At 48.6% G+C, this 18,281-nt stretch overlaps 1 protein-coding gene across 1 annotated transcript in view; it reads left to right on the plus strand.

The window, feature by feature from the left end:
* Positions 1-267: 267 nt before the first annotated feature.
* Positions 268-18,281, plus strand: part of BMP6 (bone morphogenetic protein 6) — a 93,241-nt gene continuing 75,227 nt past the window's right edge. The window contains exon 1 of the mRNA XM_037379872.1: positions 268-1,134. Within this exon, the coding sequence (XP_037235769.1) occupies positions 705-1,134 (430 nt within the window). The 5' untranslated portion in view covers positions 268-704. The remainder of the gene's footprint in view (positions 1,135-18,281) is intronic.

Genomic DNA, 18,281 nt, shown 5'->3' on the forward strand with positions numbered 1-18,281 from the left:
ACAAACAACCTACATCCACGGGCTGGGGGCGGGGGGGTGGCCGAGACCCCTCCTCCGCAGGGCAGGGAGGCAAGGCTAAGGCGGCCGGTGCCGCTGCTTTTGCGGCGCGCCGCCCCAGCGCAGCAAACCGGTGACAACCGACGGGGCCGGCGCTTCCCAACCTGCTCCGCCGCCCGCCGCTCCCCCCGCCCCCGCGGGGACGCGCTACCTGCGCGCTCGCCCCCTCCCCGCCCCGGAGGAGCGGCCGCCCGCCCCGCCGAGAGGCGGGCGCGCCGGGGAGCTGCCTTCGCCGCCCGCAGCCCCGCGCCGGCCAGCCCGCGGGGACCGGGGCTGCAGCCGCTGCGGCCGCTCGCTCGCTGCCGGGCAGGGGAAAGTTTGCCGCTCTTCCTCCTCCTCCTCCTTCGTCCCCCGTGCGCAGACCCCGCGGGCGCCCCCGGGCAGGGGCATGGCGCACTGAGCGGCCGGGCCGGCGGCGGCCCCGCCGCACCTGAGCGGCGGGGCGGGGGGGGGAGGAGGGCTGCGCCGCGGTGCCCCGCGGGCGGCCATGCGCGGCGGCGGGGGCGAGCGCTGAGCCCCGCTGGCCTGGCTGCCCCCCGCCGGCCCGGGCCGTAGCCGCCGCGGGGGGGCAGGGCTGGAGGGCGGCGGGGAGCCCCCGGGGAGAGGGGGAAGCGGGGACCTCGCCTGCCTCCGCCCGGCCGAGCGCCATGCCGCGGCGGCTGGCCTGGCTGTGCTGCTGCTGGGCGCTGCTGCTGGGCGCCTGCCGCCCCGCGGAGCCCGCGCTGCCCGCCGAGGGCGCGGAGCCGCCGCCGCCCGCCGCCGCCTCGGGCTTCCTCTACCGGCGGCTGAAGTCGCACGAGAAGCGGGAGATGCAGCGGGAGATCCTCTCGGTGCTGGGGCTGCCCCACCGCCCCCGGCCGCTGCCGCGGGAGCCGCCGGCCCCGCCGCCGGGGCGCCTGACGGCGGCGCCGCGCTTCATGCTGGACCTGTACCACGCCCTGGCCGAGGGCGCGGAGGGCAGCGCGGGCGCGGAGCGCAGCGGCCGCCCGCCGCCCCCCGCCCCGCCGCCGCTGCCCAGCGCGCAGGACAGCGCCTTCCTCAACGACGCCGACATGGTCATGAGCTTCGTCAACCTGGGTGAGTGCGGGGCTGCGCGGAGCCCACCCCCCGCCTCCCGGCCGGAGGGGGCGGCTGCTGCCCGGGCGGCGCGGCGGGGGCGGGGGGTGCCGGCCGGGCCCCACCGCGGGCCGCCGGGGAGGGACGCGCACGTCGGGGATGGGCAGAAACCTCCCATCCCTCTCGCGAACGCTGGAAAAACAATGCCCCGGAACGCAAAACCCGAGGGGGACGACAGAGAAAAGGGTGTATTGTTGGTTTACTTTTTTTATAGCCTCTTGTTCTCGCTGTGATGATAGGGGCCAGAGCCCCCTCGCTCGGGTTGACCCCCCCCCCCAGCTCCGGTTCCCGGGCAGTGGAGCCGCGGCCGCGCAAGTTGCGCGGGGCCCGGCGGGGCTGCAGGGCTCCCGGAGCAAAGCGCGTCCCGCGCCCCGCTGTCCCCGTCCCCTCTCTTCTGGTGTGAGCTGGTGTGAGCTGGCGTGGCGATGAATATGTGACTCTGTGTAGGATATTCTGCTGAGCGAGTCCGAGAACGTGATAAAAATCCCTGTTGTGTGGAAATCTTGAAATAAGTTGTGTTCGATGCCAGCCCGCACTCCAAGCATTTCGCGCAGCCAGTGCGGTACTGATGCGAAGGGCTCCGAGGTGGGTATTTCGGTGGAAAGCCATTAAACGTTTTTACTTGAAGGAGCCCTGAATACTTGTCTGCAATTGTAAGGAAACAGTGTAATTAGATTCAGCCTAATGTGGAGAATGAAAATATTTCAGTTGGCAAATTGCAGTTCCTTTTTTTAGGGAATTTCTGTGAAGCTCAAGTGGCTTTGCCGGTCGGCTGAAAACTGTCTTTACGCTAGTGCTGCCAGAGCTGCGCACCAGGACAATGGCACCTGTGAACAGCTTGCTTTGGTTTAAAAAAAAATACAAACTGTTGTGTGTTTTCTCATCTAGAGCAGGGATATGTTGCTGCTGAGGGAAGTTTCTCTCAGCTCCCAGCAGTGGCAGGTGTGTTCAATGGCTTTGCACCACGGTGTATGTATTTAGAACAAGAGCTGGGTAATTGTTGTACCTGGTGACAGTTCTGTAATAGGTCAGAAGTGCCCCCCTTGCGCAGCAAATGCTTGTTGAAGGGGTTTGTCTGCGTTGACGTCGGGGTGACTGCCCGTGTGGGCACAGCTGAGTGGCCTGGGGTGCTCAGCCCTTGCAGCAGTGCAGAGCCCTGTGGGCTCCACGTACGGCGAGGATACCTGTCAGGGTCTCGGACTTATCCTTTAAAATTAGCTTGGTGATGTTTAAATGGTGCTGCCATCTCGGGGCTCTGATGCGTTTGACTGAGACGTCCTGAAATCGTCCATCAATGAAGTCAGCGTGGTCAGAGTCTAGCTGGGACCCTGAGATGTGGGAATATTGTCCAGGGTTCGAGTCCGAAGGGCAGCTGCTCGGGTGCTTCTCCCCTCCCAGCCTCCCCAAGCCTCTGTGTCCTTTGAGTACACGGCGCTGCTGCCACTGTCTCTGCTTTTTGCCTTGGGGACTTTGAGGACGTATACTTGGAGCTGTGAATTTAAGAAGAGTGGTGTTGGCTGTAGCTGTCTGTAAGCAATCCCCATAGCAATTTTTATTTAAAGGACGCAGAGCAAGGTGCTTGCAAGGGGCTGGGTGGTTCCCAGAAGAGCTGATTTCGGGAAGAAACGTGAGCATGCGGTGTTTTAGAAGGTATTTAGCTGCCTACTTTGTAAAGCACCAGGAGAGCGGTACTAGACGGTAGACCTGGAAGGATTTTCTTTTGAAAATAAAAAAAAAATTCATATGATTCAAATCAGTTCTGATAATTTGGATCTAGACACTTATGTAACAACAAGGAAAATTATTCATGTAGTGTAGTAAAATAGCACGACTGAAATGCTAGTTATGAGTCTCAGGAAGTATGAATCAACTGCAGAAATTTCTCATCAACTTCCAAGTTCCGAGTCATAAACCATAATGTCATTTAACGTGATTGTTTGTTACCAGAGTGTTGGCAAATTGACGGGCTGAGACTGAACAGCTGTTCGGCTGTTTTCTCTAGCGCCTCTGACATGTCAGGGATTTTTGGGGGTCTTTCACATGCATATTGACATTTACTTTTCCAATAAACAATAATTAATGCCAGAAAACTAGAGGAAGCCTGAGGTTATATTGCGATATGGAAACTGAAGGTGTGATGGGAGAAAGCCAGCCTGCGATCTAGCAAATGGCTTATCAGATGTAGTCTAGGAAATGCAGCAAAAGATGGTGGGATCGCAGCAGCAAGGGAAGACTGCCTGACCCCAAGGACGCTGGCTATTCCAATGAAGTGTGTGCCAGGCAACCCTGAAAACCCACAGCTGGAGTCTCCTTATAAGCAGACACTGCCAGGATTTTTTTATGTGGCGTTTTCTGCATGTGATCAGGCATATAATAACTTAAAACTGGTTACAATTGGCTTCTGAAGAACTTCGCGTTCAACCTTAAAGACATCCATTCCGTTCCATTACTGAAGGGGCAGCTGCCAAAGGGATGTGAGGGGCCCTTGCTGTCTGTTCTCGTCGAATCAGGACTGTATGGTATCCTGTGGGTACACCGGGTGCAGGCTGCCCTGAAGATGTATGCAGCTGCGTGGGTGTGAAGGCAGTGCAGGTGACCTGCCTTCAGGTGCTGCTGCTGCTGCAGCCCAGAACCAGGCAGACATTTGACGATGCATCTTGTCGTGCTGGGAAGCCGTGATCTAGATCAGCTGTGGGGAGAAGTCCTGCTTTGTGGTGAAAGTTTGCAGGTGTTCTTTTGAAGTGTATTTAATTTTTCCAGCCCTGGAGCCCAAAAAGCGTCAGTAGCTTGTAGATGCTGCTGACTTTAAATGTGTGGTGCTCCAGCCCTTCCTGACCAGCACACATATTCCTTCAGTCTGAGGATACAGCAGATGTGGTTTCTGTCTGGGGCAGACTGTTTTCCTATGTGCTCAGGGTAAAAGTCCTGCGTGTCAAGGTCTTACAAAGCTGAGGGACTTTGGTGAGGTCTTGGATTATTCAGGCAGTGCAGGCTTGTCCCAGGCTCAAAGGTGATGTCTGGAGAGACAGTTTCATTAAAAAAAAAAAAAAAAAAAAAAGTGATGAAAGAGGGGCACAGGGGTGTGGAGGTTCTGCAGATGCAGGGAGTTGCTGTCTTGCTGGCAGGATAAGAAACATCAGTCTTAGAAGTCTAGAGTCTGGGATTTATCCTGCCTGCCTGATGATGTCTGCGCTGTAGTATGGACTTGCAAGGTGTGGGCGATGATTCCCAGAGGGGCTGACTATAGGGGATCTTTGAGTGTCCAGGGTTTCTAGGAGATGCTTAGCACTTTGTTTTAAAAGGCACCTGGAGAGTGTTACCAGACAGTAGAAAAAATTATTTGTTCCCATTACAAGTAAAATTAAGATATAAACCAGTTCAGGTAAGTTAGATGATAAATTTCATTTATCAGCTTAGATACCAAAAAATAATTTGACAGAAAATGTCATCTACCCTCAGTAAACCTGGTTGTTATTTTGGGAAGATGATCCTAAAAGTGTCTATTTCAGGTGTTTTCACTAGGGTGAGGCACCTGAAACATGCCTGTTTCTTTCCATTTCCCACATAGGAAGTTTGGATAGCTAGCGCGGATGGAAACATCCACATTTTAGATCTATTTGGGATTTATCAGACCAAGCAGGGTACTGACTTTTTATGCCAAGGGGATGACTGTCCAGCAGGGCTGGGGTGCTGTGGTGGTGGTGGTGCGTTCTGGACCAGCAGATGTCCTTGTGAAACTGTTCGGCTCCTCCTGGAGGAACATCCTGGGTACAAACGTAGAGCTAGCATGACTTGACACAGCATTGTTGGGGAAAATAACATCTACTAATGTTTCCTGTTTGACTAATGTACCTTCCTGGTGGCACCCGGTAGGGTTATCCCCTTCTTGTCGAACAGCCCCGGGGTTGGTGTGGAGATCCCTCTTTGAGGCGGTGACGCTGGATTGACAGCTGGACTCAGGCAAGCATCCCTACATTTTGCTGCCAGGACTGTTTTAGCAAGATAGGTATCGAGCTCCTCACAGCAAACCCCTTCTCTTTTCGGTCCAGGGAGATGAGGAGAGAGGGGTCACTGCTCAACCCAAGCTGCAGACTGGTGCTGGGGGCTGTGGCAGATCTGAGGTCCCCCTGGTCTCTTCTGGCTCATCAGTGCTGATGTGTAGGGGGCTGCTCTCCAGCTCCTGTTTCACTGCCTGATGTCTTCAGAGAGTAGTGTGCACCATGTGTAGCAGCAGGAAGAAGACTTTTGAGGACTTCGCTACTTTAACTGTGGCCAGAATTATTCCCTGTGCTGTGGGACAGTCCTGTGTTAACATGGGGAAGAAGCTTTTCAGGTCTTCACCCGTGCTTTCCTATCCTGGCATCCACGCCGAGGGGAAAAAAAGCAACATGCTATCCACAAGAAAACCCAAGGAATCCAGTGACAGTCTTTGTGGGTTTCTGCTGTGACCCAGATCTGGGGCTGCTGACAGCTGGATGGCTGTGCAGGAAACGTCTGAACCCACCAAACCCTCCAGAGATAAGGACAGCTAAAAGCGTCTTTTGAGGTGTGGTGCCTGGTTATCCATGACGTCGTGCCTTTTTGTAGCAGGCTAAGAGCGTGGATTTACTGTATCTCTGGACTTTTGGAGAGGGGGTTTCCCCCTTTATCACAAGAGCTGCAGGTCTCTTGGGAGAACTTCAGGCAGAGGGATGAGGGGAAGCCCAGCTGTTTGCCACGAAGTCCTGCAGGCAGCCCTGAGGCTTTTCCACGTGATTCGAGTTGGGACCATGATGAAAAGCCTCTTTCGTTTTCGAATCCCAAACCCCCAGGCAATTCCTGTCTTCCCTGCAAGACTTCAAGTATCTGCTGGGGCAAGGGTGCTCCCTTTCAGTGCCAGGGAGCTGCTGGGAGGTCAGCGTAGGGCTCGCTGTGCAAATGCTCTCTCTCCCCTTGCCTATAAAGCAGCAACTTACGGATGCGCTGTCTTCCAAACAGGCTTTTCATCTTTTTGGCAGCCATCACCTGCCAGATTTCCTTCTAGGAATGATCTTGCACAAATCCATAGCAGCTTAGGCGCAAGCAGTATGCCTTCGCTCCGCATGGCTTTTCGCAGGAGGGAAGCAGTGCTCCAGCATCTTTGTGTGCATTTCTAAAGCAGGTGAATTTTTTCATCTGAAGGATTTGATCAGCCCACCTGTCTTTTTCCTGGTACCATGCTTGCTGTCAGGGGATATGAAATTAGGCAACCAAGATGTATCAGGGACGTTGCCTGATTATGTTGATGGGACCATACCATTCATACTGTCATCCCATCTGTTTATACTCTTGGCCACATGTTGTAAAGGTCAAGACATCTACTCACAGGGAATAACTGGAGTGTGTGATGCTGTGGATCTGGCTGTGCTGCCAGCTGGCTGAGTACAGCCTCGCGCTTTCGGCATGTGAGCAGCGTCCTCCATGTGTGTCCAAAGCAGGCCAGTATTGGAAAACATGAAGCTGATGATGGGAATGAATTTACTGACTTCTGCCAAGCCTTGTATACCGGCCTTTGATGCCAAGACAGATCCCAAGTGTCAGAGAGCAGCCTTACATTTGCCGTTCAACTGATGCAGCTCAAGGTCTTCATTTATGTCATCTCCTTGAAGTAGTCATCGCTTGCAAGCTGCCTGCTAGTGTGCAGCTGCCTGACGACATGATTAAAGAAAGGGCAAATGGTCTCTTAAAAGTCCTCAGCTCCTCTAGACCCTGAATTTGAGGGACTGCAGTCATCCTTCTGCCTGTGGGCAGGAGCGCTGGAAGATGTGTGGCTTGTGGAGAAGCTGCTGTTCAAAACCTGCATTGTTGAAATGAGTGAAGAGTCACCTTTGTGCAAGCAGTTTATCCAGGTCCAAGTGTCATCTGGACTAAGCTACTGGAACCTGACTGTGTGGCATTAGCGGGACAATTCTTTGTCTTGTGAAAGCTTTTCAGAGCTTGAAAATTTAAGTCTCAAATTTGGGTGGAATGTTGAAGTCTTACTTACAACAACAACAAAAAATGATTGTAATTGGAAAAAGTTAGTAGTGCCAAAACAGTCTTGATTGATTCGAGTCCAATTTTGTATGTGTAAATAACGAAAAAGTTGCATTTTGAAATACAAACCCAGGTGTGTGGGTGGTTTTTTGGATTTTTTTTTTTTTTGTAGAAATAAAAGCAGTGCTTCCTAATTCTTTTCCTCAAACAAAGTTGAAACTAAAGAGCTTCTTGTAAAAAGGTTTTCTTTTGGCAGTTTTCTTCCAGCTGAACGTGGCTTCATCACAAAATCACTTTGGGTAGCAGTTGCAGATGTCTTCGGCTGAGCTCCTGCAGGGACTTCTTGCTGCAGGCTTGCATCTCCACCGAGGAGCTGCAGGTCCTTGCTGGCTCTAGTGGCGATGCTCTCTCTCGTAGTTTTAAATATAAACTTCCGAGTGGTGTTTGTGATTTAGGAGGAAGGAAGGTGGTGTTTAGACTTTCCATGTCGTGCAGGCATGATTCTTTTTAAGTCATCTTGCCTCATTGCAAACTTGTGGGGGGTTAGACGAAGGTACGAGTTACTTGGGATGTAAACAGTCCCATCTTGTGTTTCTCCTGTATCGCGAAAGATGCACGGTAATGCTGTGAGGTGCAGCCCACCTACTAATCATTTAGCATTTCCATTTGACCATTTGTGTAGTGATGTGAAACAGAGAGCAAACGCTATTGCCTGAATGGAAAAATGGCTCGTGGTTGAGACATTCCCATTGGTTTTAGCAGGCATGAGACCCCAGAGCCTGGGAGACCGAGGCTGATGGACCAGAAAGTCTTCTGTGCACCTGGTTATTGGAGGTTGGTGTTTGGCCACCCCTTGTTTGATGGGGCAATGGTTTCAAGCTGAAAAAGGGTGGGTTTACATTGGCTAACAGGAAGAAAATTTTTATAATGAGAGTGGTAAGACACTGGAACAGGTTGCCCGGAGAAGCTGTGGATGCCCCATCCTTGCAAGTGTTCAAGGCCAGTGGATGGGGCTTTGAGTGACCTGGTCTGGTGAATGACGTCCCTGCCTGTGGCAGGGAGGTTGAACTGGATGATTTTTGAAGGTCCCTTCCAACCCAAACCACCTGTGATTCTAAACATGGAAAGGGCATTTGGGACTGGGATTCTCCAGCTGTGGTACACCAAGGGCAAGGGGACATGCGTGAAAACAGTTCAGTGGGTTGTTCCTTTCCACATTTTTTCCAGTTGTGGCTGGCAGAGGATGAGGAGCGGTGCCTCCTGCACGGCTGCAGTGCCTGTAGCAGGGGTGGCCAGCACCAGCACCCTGAAGAGGTGCCCACTCCCTGGGGAGCCCTGCGGCCCCACGCTTGCACCCGGAGCAGGTTCCCAAGGCGGTGGCTTTGGGAAGAGCATGGGGCTGCAGCTGCCGCAGGGCTGTTGCAGGAGAAAAAAAGCTTAATTAAAGTAACTGAGCCCCTGTGGGATTGCAGGGGTGTTTAATACATTGGACTGGACTTTGATTCCTAAAACGTGCAGTGGATCAGGGCCAGTATTTCTTCAACTGTCAGTTACTTAAGAAACAGCCCTGTAGGACTGGGTAGATTTTTGGGGTCGGTTTTTTTCTTTGTTTGTTTTGGGTTCCTTTTTTTTTTTTGGTGATGGCACGAGATGATTTTTTGTTTTGTTGTTCAGGGCACAAATATTTTGACAGCACTGCCTTCAGCTCTTTTTATTATACATTGCAGTGTTCATCATAGCACAATGACAGAATTGAATCACTGGTAGCAACAGTGGGAATTTTTGGCAAAAAAGGATAATGTAGACAGAGCCGAAGTGTTCTGCTAACTAAAACAGTAGCTGTATTTTCAGAGAGCTAGACATGACTGTTTTGATCCAATGTGGTGTTAATCGCGAGAATACTTAACTACTTTCCTATGAACTTTCCCCTTAAAAATATCCAATGATATCACCTGATGTTTTGCACGAATGCTCGGTATAACCAGAATTTAGAACAGCTGGCTCCATATAAACTTGGAATATTCATAGGTCAACTATTAGTGTATAAATAAAAACATTTTGAAAATGAAAACAGAAGCACAGTATTTGAAATATACTCAGTGTGCAGATGTACTTCATGGCTTGAATAGCTTTACAAATTATTCAAGACAGCCTTAACACTTGTTCTGAAGAAGTCAAATTTCTCGATACTAAATGAGAAAGTGTTTTTCAAGCAGTATTGCAAAGATGTGTTATTCCGTGTATTTTAGTGGTCATTTGCAGTATGAGAGATGTATGAATCTGCTATTAGAAGCCCCCTTTTAAAGAAGATTTATTTGATCAACCCAAAATCTTACTGGTGGCAGATGGAGACCCACGATTTCTTTTATCAAGCACAGGCTGTAAAATACTCTGTGTTTAAAGTGTGCATGCAAATGTTGACGGTGAGGTGTACTACAGTGTTCTTATCTTGTCACTTACTGCATCGCGTTCGCGTGGTGTATACAGTCAAGGCATTAGACACTCTGTTTGCGCAAGGGCTGAGGGGTGACATAATGTCTATTGAAGCACAGGCGTTCAGCTCCACACCAGGCAACAACGAGCACTTAAAAAATGAGAACAGATGAGAGCTTGTGGGCAGGCTGTGATAGTCGCACCCGTAAGCCGGGAGGTGTTGGAGGGAGGAAAGGGTCCACAGTTTTGGTGTGAAACAGAGGTGCATTCTCACATTCTTATGTCTCCTGGGCTTTCCAGACTATCTGAGAGAGAAATCCAGGAGAGTGAAGCTGTAAGCAGTCAGTCCCAGTCCTTTTACAAGAAACAGAATTGTCCAAACGAGTTGGAAAAAATGTTGAACTGTAACAAGCACGTACAAGATGCAAGAGTCTTGTCTGCCACTGGCTTTGTAAACTCTGTAATAAATATTGTTTGGATGTGAACACTTACCGCAGCCCAAGTTCCATATATCTCAAGCCGCCTCAGAAGTATCTGGATGAAGGCTCGGTATCGGGGAGTAAAGCAGGCAGAGCTTTAGTTCCTCATATCGCAGAGGCGCAACCTCCCTGTGGCCAAATCCAGATGAGCCAGGGCCGAAGCGGTCATCTTTAATCGCCAGATGCTCTGCAGGAAAAAAGGAAGAAGCATTTTCTGTCACTTCCCACGGGCTTCCCATTCATGTTCCTTCTCTTCTTACACCCATACTGGTGGCACAGTCCAGCTCAACCATGATAAACAACACTTCTCCATGCGGGAAGAGGCCTCACGAGCTATTAATATAGCTGTGTCTTCATCATGGTGCCAAGCCTGTTTCTTCAACATGTTTACATGCAAGCACTGAGAGGCTTCTCCACAAACCTTGTCCTGTGTACATGATTTTGGTGCAGAATAGTAGGAGCATAGTTTTAAAATTTAAGCCTGGTATGGAATTGGTATTTGAGTAACTACAGAACGATTTGATCCACAAGTACAGAATCCAGGTGCTTGACTGACAAGCAACGAAGTTTGGAGAAGAAACCTTTCATTTTAGAAAAGCAGCAGTCTCTCTTGCCCACAAACTGTCATCCCGAGACCGCATTTCAAACATGCAGACCCTTTTGCTTAATTATTGTAACATCAAACGCCTTTGACATGAAAGGGACCAAGCAGTGGCTATGCAAGATAATGACTTGTTTATAAAAATAATTTAAACAGCATATGAAAAGGATAAACATGCATGTCCTGCCAAAATTCACTGTATGTTCTGCAGGCTTTGGTGATTGTGAATCTCTTGGCTTGCCCTTTCAATATATATATATTTTTTTAACCCACAAAGAATAAAAGGCAGAGGGGGAAGGGAGTGAAGAAAAAAGGGAGACTTAAAAAAATTGTTCTCATATTTAAGGAAGTTCCAACTTACTATGCTATGGAATATAGCTGGAGAGAAAATACATTTGTTTAATGTACTACAGTAGAGATTTTCACTTGGAGATGCCTGTGTCTTGTCTCTTTTCATGTGATAGTTTTTACACTTCAGTGATTGTAGCAGCTGTCCTGTCCAAAAATGTTCCATTCTGTGGGATGCGTAATGCTCGTTACTTATTAGACAACGTAAGGCTACCGCTCTGTCTCTTATTCAGGACCTCAAAACACTTGATAAGCATTGACGACTCACAGCGTGCTCTGATGAATGTAAACCGCTACTACACTCGTGTTCCAAGTGGCTGATCTGAGGCTTGAAGGGCACCACTGGACCACAGCGATGAGGTCTCTGACATTCCTGCTTCTAGTCCTGCAATCTAACTGTGAAGCTACGTGCTGTGTTACTGTCCTGGCAGGTCCCCAGGTGGCTCATGGAGTTGGTGGAACAGTAGGTTCTTACTCTGTGAAACCCGTCCTTCTTCAGGTTGCAGCATCAGTCAGCTGGAGACCACAGTTTCTCATTTGGCCTGGGGTTTAGTCATTCTGGCTTACGACCCTTGCTCATCAGTGTTGCACGAGCTGTGCCTTCTGCAACCACAGCCTGTTAGGGACGTGCTTCTCAGCCGTGCTTGCACACAGCTCAACATCAGTAACACCTCTGACCTCTCTGGGCGCTACCTGAACGTGAATGCCCACCAGACATGCATTTGTATATGATGTCTGCTGTGTGCCATAGGTGATGGCTTTTGCAAGAGAGCAGCTCTTCATTTTAGATCTCTGACCTGAGCAGCGCAGGAGATGCCTGGGTGCAGTGGGTGGTAGCGTGGGCGTGTAGGCAGGCTCTGGTTTTGCGCGTGTGTTGAAGTACACCTCTTGTGCATGGGTGTAAGCTGGCATCTGTGCAGAGGTGAATAGGAAAAATGAAAGTGGTCACAAGCTAGCCCAGTTTTCAGTTGAAACTATTGTGGAGCCTTGTAAAGGTCCGGTTGACTTTTGGTAACGTCCATGATAACGGTAACATCTGTGCTGCAGAGTTGTAATGTCTCTTGGTAATGTCCATACTGCAGGCGCGGGGAGGCTAGTGGTAGGTGTTCTTCTGAGTTAACTGATAGTTTTGTTGAAAAACTCTGAATAATAGTGCAGTGTAATGGCTGAAGTCAGTATAATGACTCCTTTATATTTCAGGAGCTATTGGGATTGGGTCTGCCTGATACTTCTGCTATCGCTAGTCTCAGTAAAAATGATTTTATGGGGTCCCAAAACAGTCTGTTGCTTCTGGCAGCCAGAGAGCTGGCAGCTCCAACTCACTGACGCTTGAAGAGATAGTTCATTAATTCATGGCACTTTCCAGAATAAACATGGCAAACCTCCTCTGAAATAACAGACGGTAAATCTTCCTTGTCACTCAAGACTGCACATTTGTCTTCAGAAAGGGGCCGTGAAAGAAGCTGTCCATCTCCTAATGAATGAGAAAATAAATAGAAGGGGAATTGTGCATTGTGTCATACTTGATGGGGCGAAGCTTCAGGCTGGAATAACAACGAGCCTTTCCTCCCGTCTTATCCCTGTTAAACGTGGACCTGACCCATGCAACGCCCACCGGGCAGGCTATCAGGTGCTGTAAACTATCACAGCTCTCCAGCAGGGATCCCTGGTGGGAATGACGGCCTTTTTCACTCCTGCTTTGACTCTTTTTGGGAAGGTAGATTTCAGCAGCTCTCAGCTTTGGGTCCTCGGGGATGGGACCCTCTGGTTTCTCTGTGCTGCGAGGTTTGTGAAGGTTGTTAGAAGCTGGGGTTGCTCGGAGCGCACAGATGTTTTGTGCAGCTTGTTATTTTCTATGTTGGAGGTTATGAGTCAGATTACTGTTACCAAAATGTTTATGTGAAATCATTTCTGAGTCATATATTTGCATCATATACAACCTGTCTGACAATCAAAACATTCAGTGCTCAGCTAATGATTATATTAAGTTTTCCGACACTCTGCTCCAACATAACATAATTACACGGCAAAGTGCAATATATTACTTTGACAGGGTTCTTCATGCGTCTTGTGATGTCAGAACAGCATCATCGCTATTATTTGAAATTATCAGAGAAACATGGACTTTGTTGCACGAAACAAAGTTAAAAATAGGGAGAGACAGTCCCTCAGAAACAAAATGCCCTGCCAATGTTCCTGGACGTGGGCTTTTTTGGCCCCCAGGAAGAAAAAAACATGTATTTTGAGAAGTTGCATAGTGCTTTTAACCTTGTTCTATCCAGAGAGGTGCCTGATCAGGGCTTATTGGGGAACTGGGTTATAGCTGTGTATATCTGCATGGAGAAATCGTTTGGCTACTGGGATTCAGCAGCTGCCTGGGAGGCTGTTTGGTGGTTTCTGTATAATACATTTTGTAGGACGGAACCAGAGTATTTTTAGCACCGTGGAAGACATAAACAGTCTGTAAACTACAACTTAATGCACGCTGTGTGTATCTCTTGTGTGAGCTCTAGCATAAATATGGGTTGCTTACAGAAGTATTCTGGGTAATCGGAGCAAACATTTAAATTACATTTACCTTCAGATGCGTGAGAGCTAGGGCAGGAGTGTTCGCTGCCGTGTCCCAGTGAATTCAGTAACTCCTTTTTAATTGTTTATTCTAGAATGAGATGGGGAAAAACAAAGTGCCTCTCAAGTCTGTCCTGAGGAAACGGTCAGGGAGATGAAAAGTGCATAAGGGCATAGGGCTGCTGTTTGTTTGTTTTTAAATAACCGGCCATGAACAAACTTAGGGGTATTGAAATGGAAAATGATTTTAGGGCTGACTTGTCTGAATTTGGTGTACAGTCTTTTGGAAATGGCTTTGGGAGCTTGGTTACAAGCGTGGAGGGCACTGGCCAGTCCCTTTAAATATAAAATATCATTGCGTTTAATCGCTCTTACTGAACTGGCCGAGTGCGAAGCGCAGGGTGGATTATGATGACATTCTTTATGTTCCTACTGAGAAGAGTATGGACAATACAGCAGTGGACTTTCCTGGCTACAAGTGTCTGAACTGTGCTTAGTAATCAGGGAGCCTGCGTTTGGAGTAATAAAACGCATCCCCGTGCAGTATTAGCGAGCACCATCTTTGCTTATGCACTCTCCTTGGCCAGCATCAGTGGCAAATACATAATTGGACTATGAGGACCAATATATTGTGAAGTGTAGTGGAAAATGCCCAAAAAATTTCAGTTGGATGAAGTCCATTTGTCCTGTGCTAATTTCTAGCCCTGTAAACAAACACAGCTGCTGAGTGTAGAATCAGTGCTCAGAGTGGTTAAAAACAGTGATGCATTGCTAGTGAGATCACGGCAGAAAAAATATGTAACATATGAGGCTGCAGTAAGGATCAAGACTATCCTCAGCTCTGATTAATTGTTTCTGTGTATATGTATTTTCATCTGTTTATGATGCTGTATGGAAACTAGAATGTAAAGATGGCTTTTTAATTGCTCGACCATTCAGCAGAGACAGGCTGAGTGTTAAGTATTGGTGAGCCATTTGTCATGAACTTCTGCGAAATGGTCTGAATTGTTGACCAAAGGCTTAATGAATCTATATGTACGTATTTTATATTTCTCTTTTCCATAACAGTATGTCATTGGTTTGGTCATCTGGGCTTTGTTGTTATTTGTTTATATATATGAAGGATCCATGCAGGTAGGTTTCCCTGTCATTTCATCTTTATTAAGATGTCTTTTAAAGTACTGCAGTGCTGAACAAGGGGCGTGAGGCTTCAAACATTAGAAACCTCAAGGCCAAGCCTGCTAGGTCATTGGCAAAGCAGCAGCACTTACACTGTAATTTGTCTTGTGTCCCAGTTGTATGTTTTGACATCCCAGAGCTGACTAATTGCCCTGGGGAAAAAAAGGAGTAAAGAACCGTCTCAGTTACTGTGCTAGAAAAGACAGCTTCCATCCTCTTCTGTCCATCGCATCAGTTATTTCATGACTGCTGCATGGTCACCCCCAGATCTAGCACAGCAGGACTCCCATGGCTTGCCCCAATGCAATTAAATAATGTGCTTGACGTGGTATTGTGCAGCACCTATCCTACCTGAGCATTAAAGAGATTTCTTTTTCCTCCTTGGCTTTAAGAGGAGACTAAAGGAGCTAGATAATTCAGGTAGAAAGTAGTGGAGAGTAGATGAGACAGAGTATTAATCACCATGTATGATTGATCAGAGATGTTGTTAGGGAATCCTCCAGCACGGCACACTTGTTTGTGTGCTGTGTATTGAGGATGGCTGGGGTACAAGATCTACATGCTCTGTGTGAGGGTCTGTTTCTGACAAAGCTGTGGTGGTACCTGTGAGGGCTTTTTGCCAGGTGATTTGCCAGGTGATTTGCCTGGTCCTTGGCCAGCTTGGTTGCGCATGGAGGTTCTGAAACTGAGACAGATGCCCTGGCTCCTCTGTGGTTTGCTTTGGGGTCTGCAGTGTCAAGGCAGGTCTCTGGGAGCTCCTGGCTCTCCACTGCTCATCCTGTCCCAGGGGCCTTGACAAGCTGCCTAGAACCCCCAAGAGTGGCAGGTTATCTCTTGCTGCAAATCTGCATCTGCTTTGTAATAATAAAATCTTCTATGAGATAGACTTGGTCTTTTGAATAGCTTTGGTATGAAAGCTTTGGACATTTCATAGCCATCTCAGGCTTCGAATTGTGCGAGGTGCTTCACTCCATGCTCTCCAGTGGTATGTGGTGGTGCCACCCTCTTCAGAAGCCACTTGGGGCTTGAGAAATAATTAGGTGTTCACATTGCTCTGCACTGGATTGTGCCATCGTGACTTCTGTCGTGGCTGCAGAATGCTGCCGGGGTCCATCAGTGGCTCAGGTTCTGGAAACTCTCCTTGCCACTACCCCAGCTCAACTACGCGCTGGCATGGAGAGTTTAAATCTCCAACTGTCAGTCTGGCACTTTCCATAAACACTGAATTGACTCAGAGTGGCTAGGTCTAGTGCTATAAAACATACTGTTCAGGTCTTACTGCCAGAAAAAAAAAATTACCTGTAAATAGCAGACTTACAGCATAGGGGCTTATTTCTGTGCTTACACTTCTTACATTTCCATTTTTGCACCAGCTTGGCAAGAAGTTAACTTAAATGTCAAAACTATTTTTATGTAAATATATGCATTATTGAATTTGTTACTCATAAAGCAAATACTACTTTAAACCCACACAAAACAGCTGAAGCTATATATATTTTCTCACTACTGAATTTGCCTTTTAAAAACTTGGAGTGGACTGTCCAAAATAAAGTTAGGAATCAAGGGCACTTTATTTTCCAGCTAGCAACATATGTATTCTTGGCTTTGGACTGTACCAGTTTGAGATGTAAGAAAACCTGGATTTGTACGACAGATCCTCTCAGCAATTAAAACAAGAGAGAGGTACCATGGTTAAATAAGTATATTATTTAATATATTAAACTAGGAAACGTTTCTAAAATTCTACAAAGCTACAGAAAAATATGAAGGACTATTAAGAAGCCTTGAAGGCTTTAATATCAGTGGGTTTCTAATGTGTTTCTCCTGCTGAAAGTACAGCCTCGTGCCAGGTTCAGAGGCAGCAGTTACCTGGAGAAAAGGCTGTAGTCTGCAAAGAGTCCCGTAGATTTCACTGATGCTATTTGAGGAGTATGAACAGCAGAACCTGCCCTGAGCAAGTACAAACAAAACCAAAGCTGGGCTTGGGATTGTGTACTAAGCCCAGGTTGTGGTGGCCTGGAAGGAGATGCTCACTCTCTTTCCTGGGATTCATGGCTTGTCTCCACATCATGCGTTTTCATGTCCCACCGCCCTCCTGCCTGTGGGAAGTTACCTGAAGTTGGTATCAGTTCCCGAAGATAAGGTGGGAGAAGTCACTTCAGAAGTTTACATGGACGACAAAGGCTTGTTCCTGAATCCAAAGGACACCTTGCCAGTGCTCTGCCACCGTCTCCTGGTGGGATTCACTGTATCGCCACTGTTTTATCACTACCTGCCACGTGCGCAGTGCCAGAGCTGCCGTAGCAGTCGTGCATTGGTTTTGCCTGGTCCTCTGCTGCAGGCAGGGCTCCCCCGAGCACACGGGTACGTTCAGGCTGATAGGGATGCAAAGAAGCAAGGTAGAGGAAGAAAGGAATCCTCAGCAGAACCGCATGCAATCTGCCAACCCAGATTGCAGTTCAGTTTTAAGTCAGTTATGCAGCAATTCAGACCACCTTAGGCTGGGTTGCAGGATGCTATGTGCTACAGGAACGGCACCCATCGCTGCTCCTGCTTTTTCTAGTTCAAGAAACACAAGCTTTGGTCGAGGAGAAAAAACGTCAGAGTGCTTTCTGAGGCAGATGGCCTGGGACAGCTGCCTTGGTTATCTGAGGCTGAAGTTAATGTGAAGCACAACTGGGGAAAACCCCTGAAAACCCCTGTTAAAATGTTGGGTGCAATCACAAGCAAAATTTGGAAGACTCCACCAGTGTCGGAGCAAATGCTGCAGCCGCTCATGGGTGGGTCACGTCCAGCCGATGGCTTGGGCTGACTTCATGGGCATGGGGGAGAGGAGAAAAACTGGGGGCAGGAGGAAAGAACTGGACCGGAGAGATGGGTATGTTCATGGGTCCTGGCTCTCACCCATGCAGGCAAGTGAATTTGAAGGATGGTGGCGAAGAGATTCTAGTTTTCTAAAAATAATATTTTCAGCTGGTTGAAACCACAGCTCTTGCTGTTGCAGCTTTTGATTCTTTTTCCTCTTCCATCTTTCCTAGTTTGCATGAATCAGACCTGTGCAAACACTAGTAACGGTGCCTCGTTGCTGTGACCGCGGAGCTGCATGGAAGAGGCAAGGCTCACAGGCTCACAAGTTTGCCATCTTTGTTAGACCAACTGATGGAGCTGAGGGAACAGGCATCTCTCTATCCTAAAAGCCTTTTTGTCCATGAGATCCCCTGTGCATCCCTGGGTGGTGTCCTCTCGAGCTCCCCAGGTGGCTTTCCGAGCGAGGAGTGAGCTGGCTCTGCCTGGTGGTGTCCGGGAGGGACATCTGAGGAAATGATGCTGTTCTGCTTTTCTTGCGATGTCCTCTCCTAGGAAACCGGATCGTAATGTTCTTTATTCTTTCTCGTTAAATGCAGTGTGTGTTAAAAGGCTGCTGAGCGTAGGCTGCTCCGGGTTGTCTTTGAACACAAGCCTTAAGGAAAAACTGAAACAACAGATGAATAAAATGGTCGTGGTTT

This window comes from Falco rusticolus, chromosome 3 (genome assembly GCF_015220075.1).
Source record: "Falco rusticolus isolate bFalRus1 chromosome 3, bFalRus1.pri, whole genome shotgun sequence".
Lineage (NCBI taxonomy): Eukaryota > Metazoa > Chordata > Aves > Falconiformes > Falconidae > Falco > Falco rusticolus.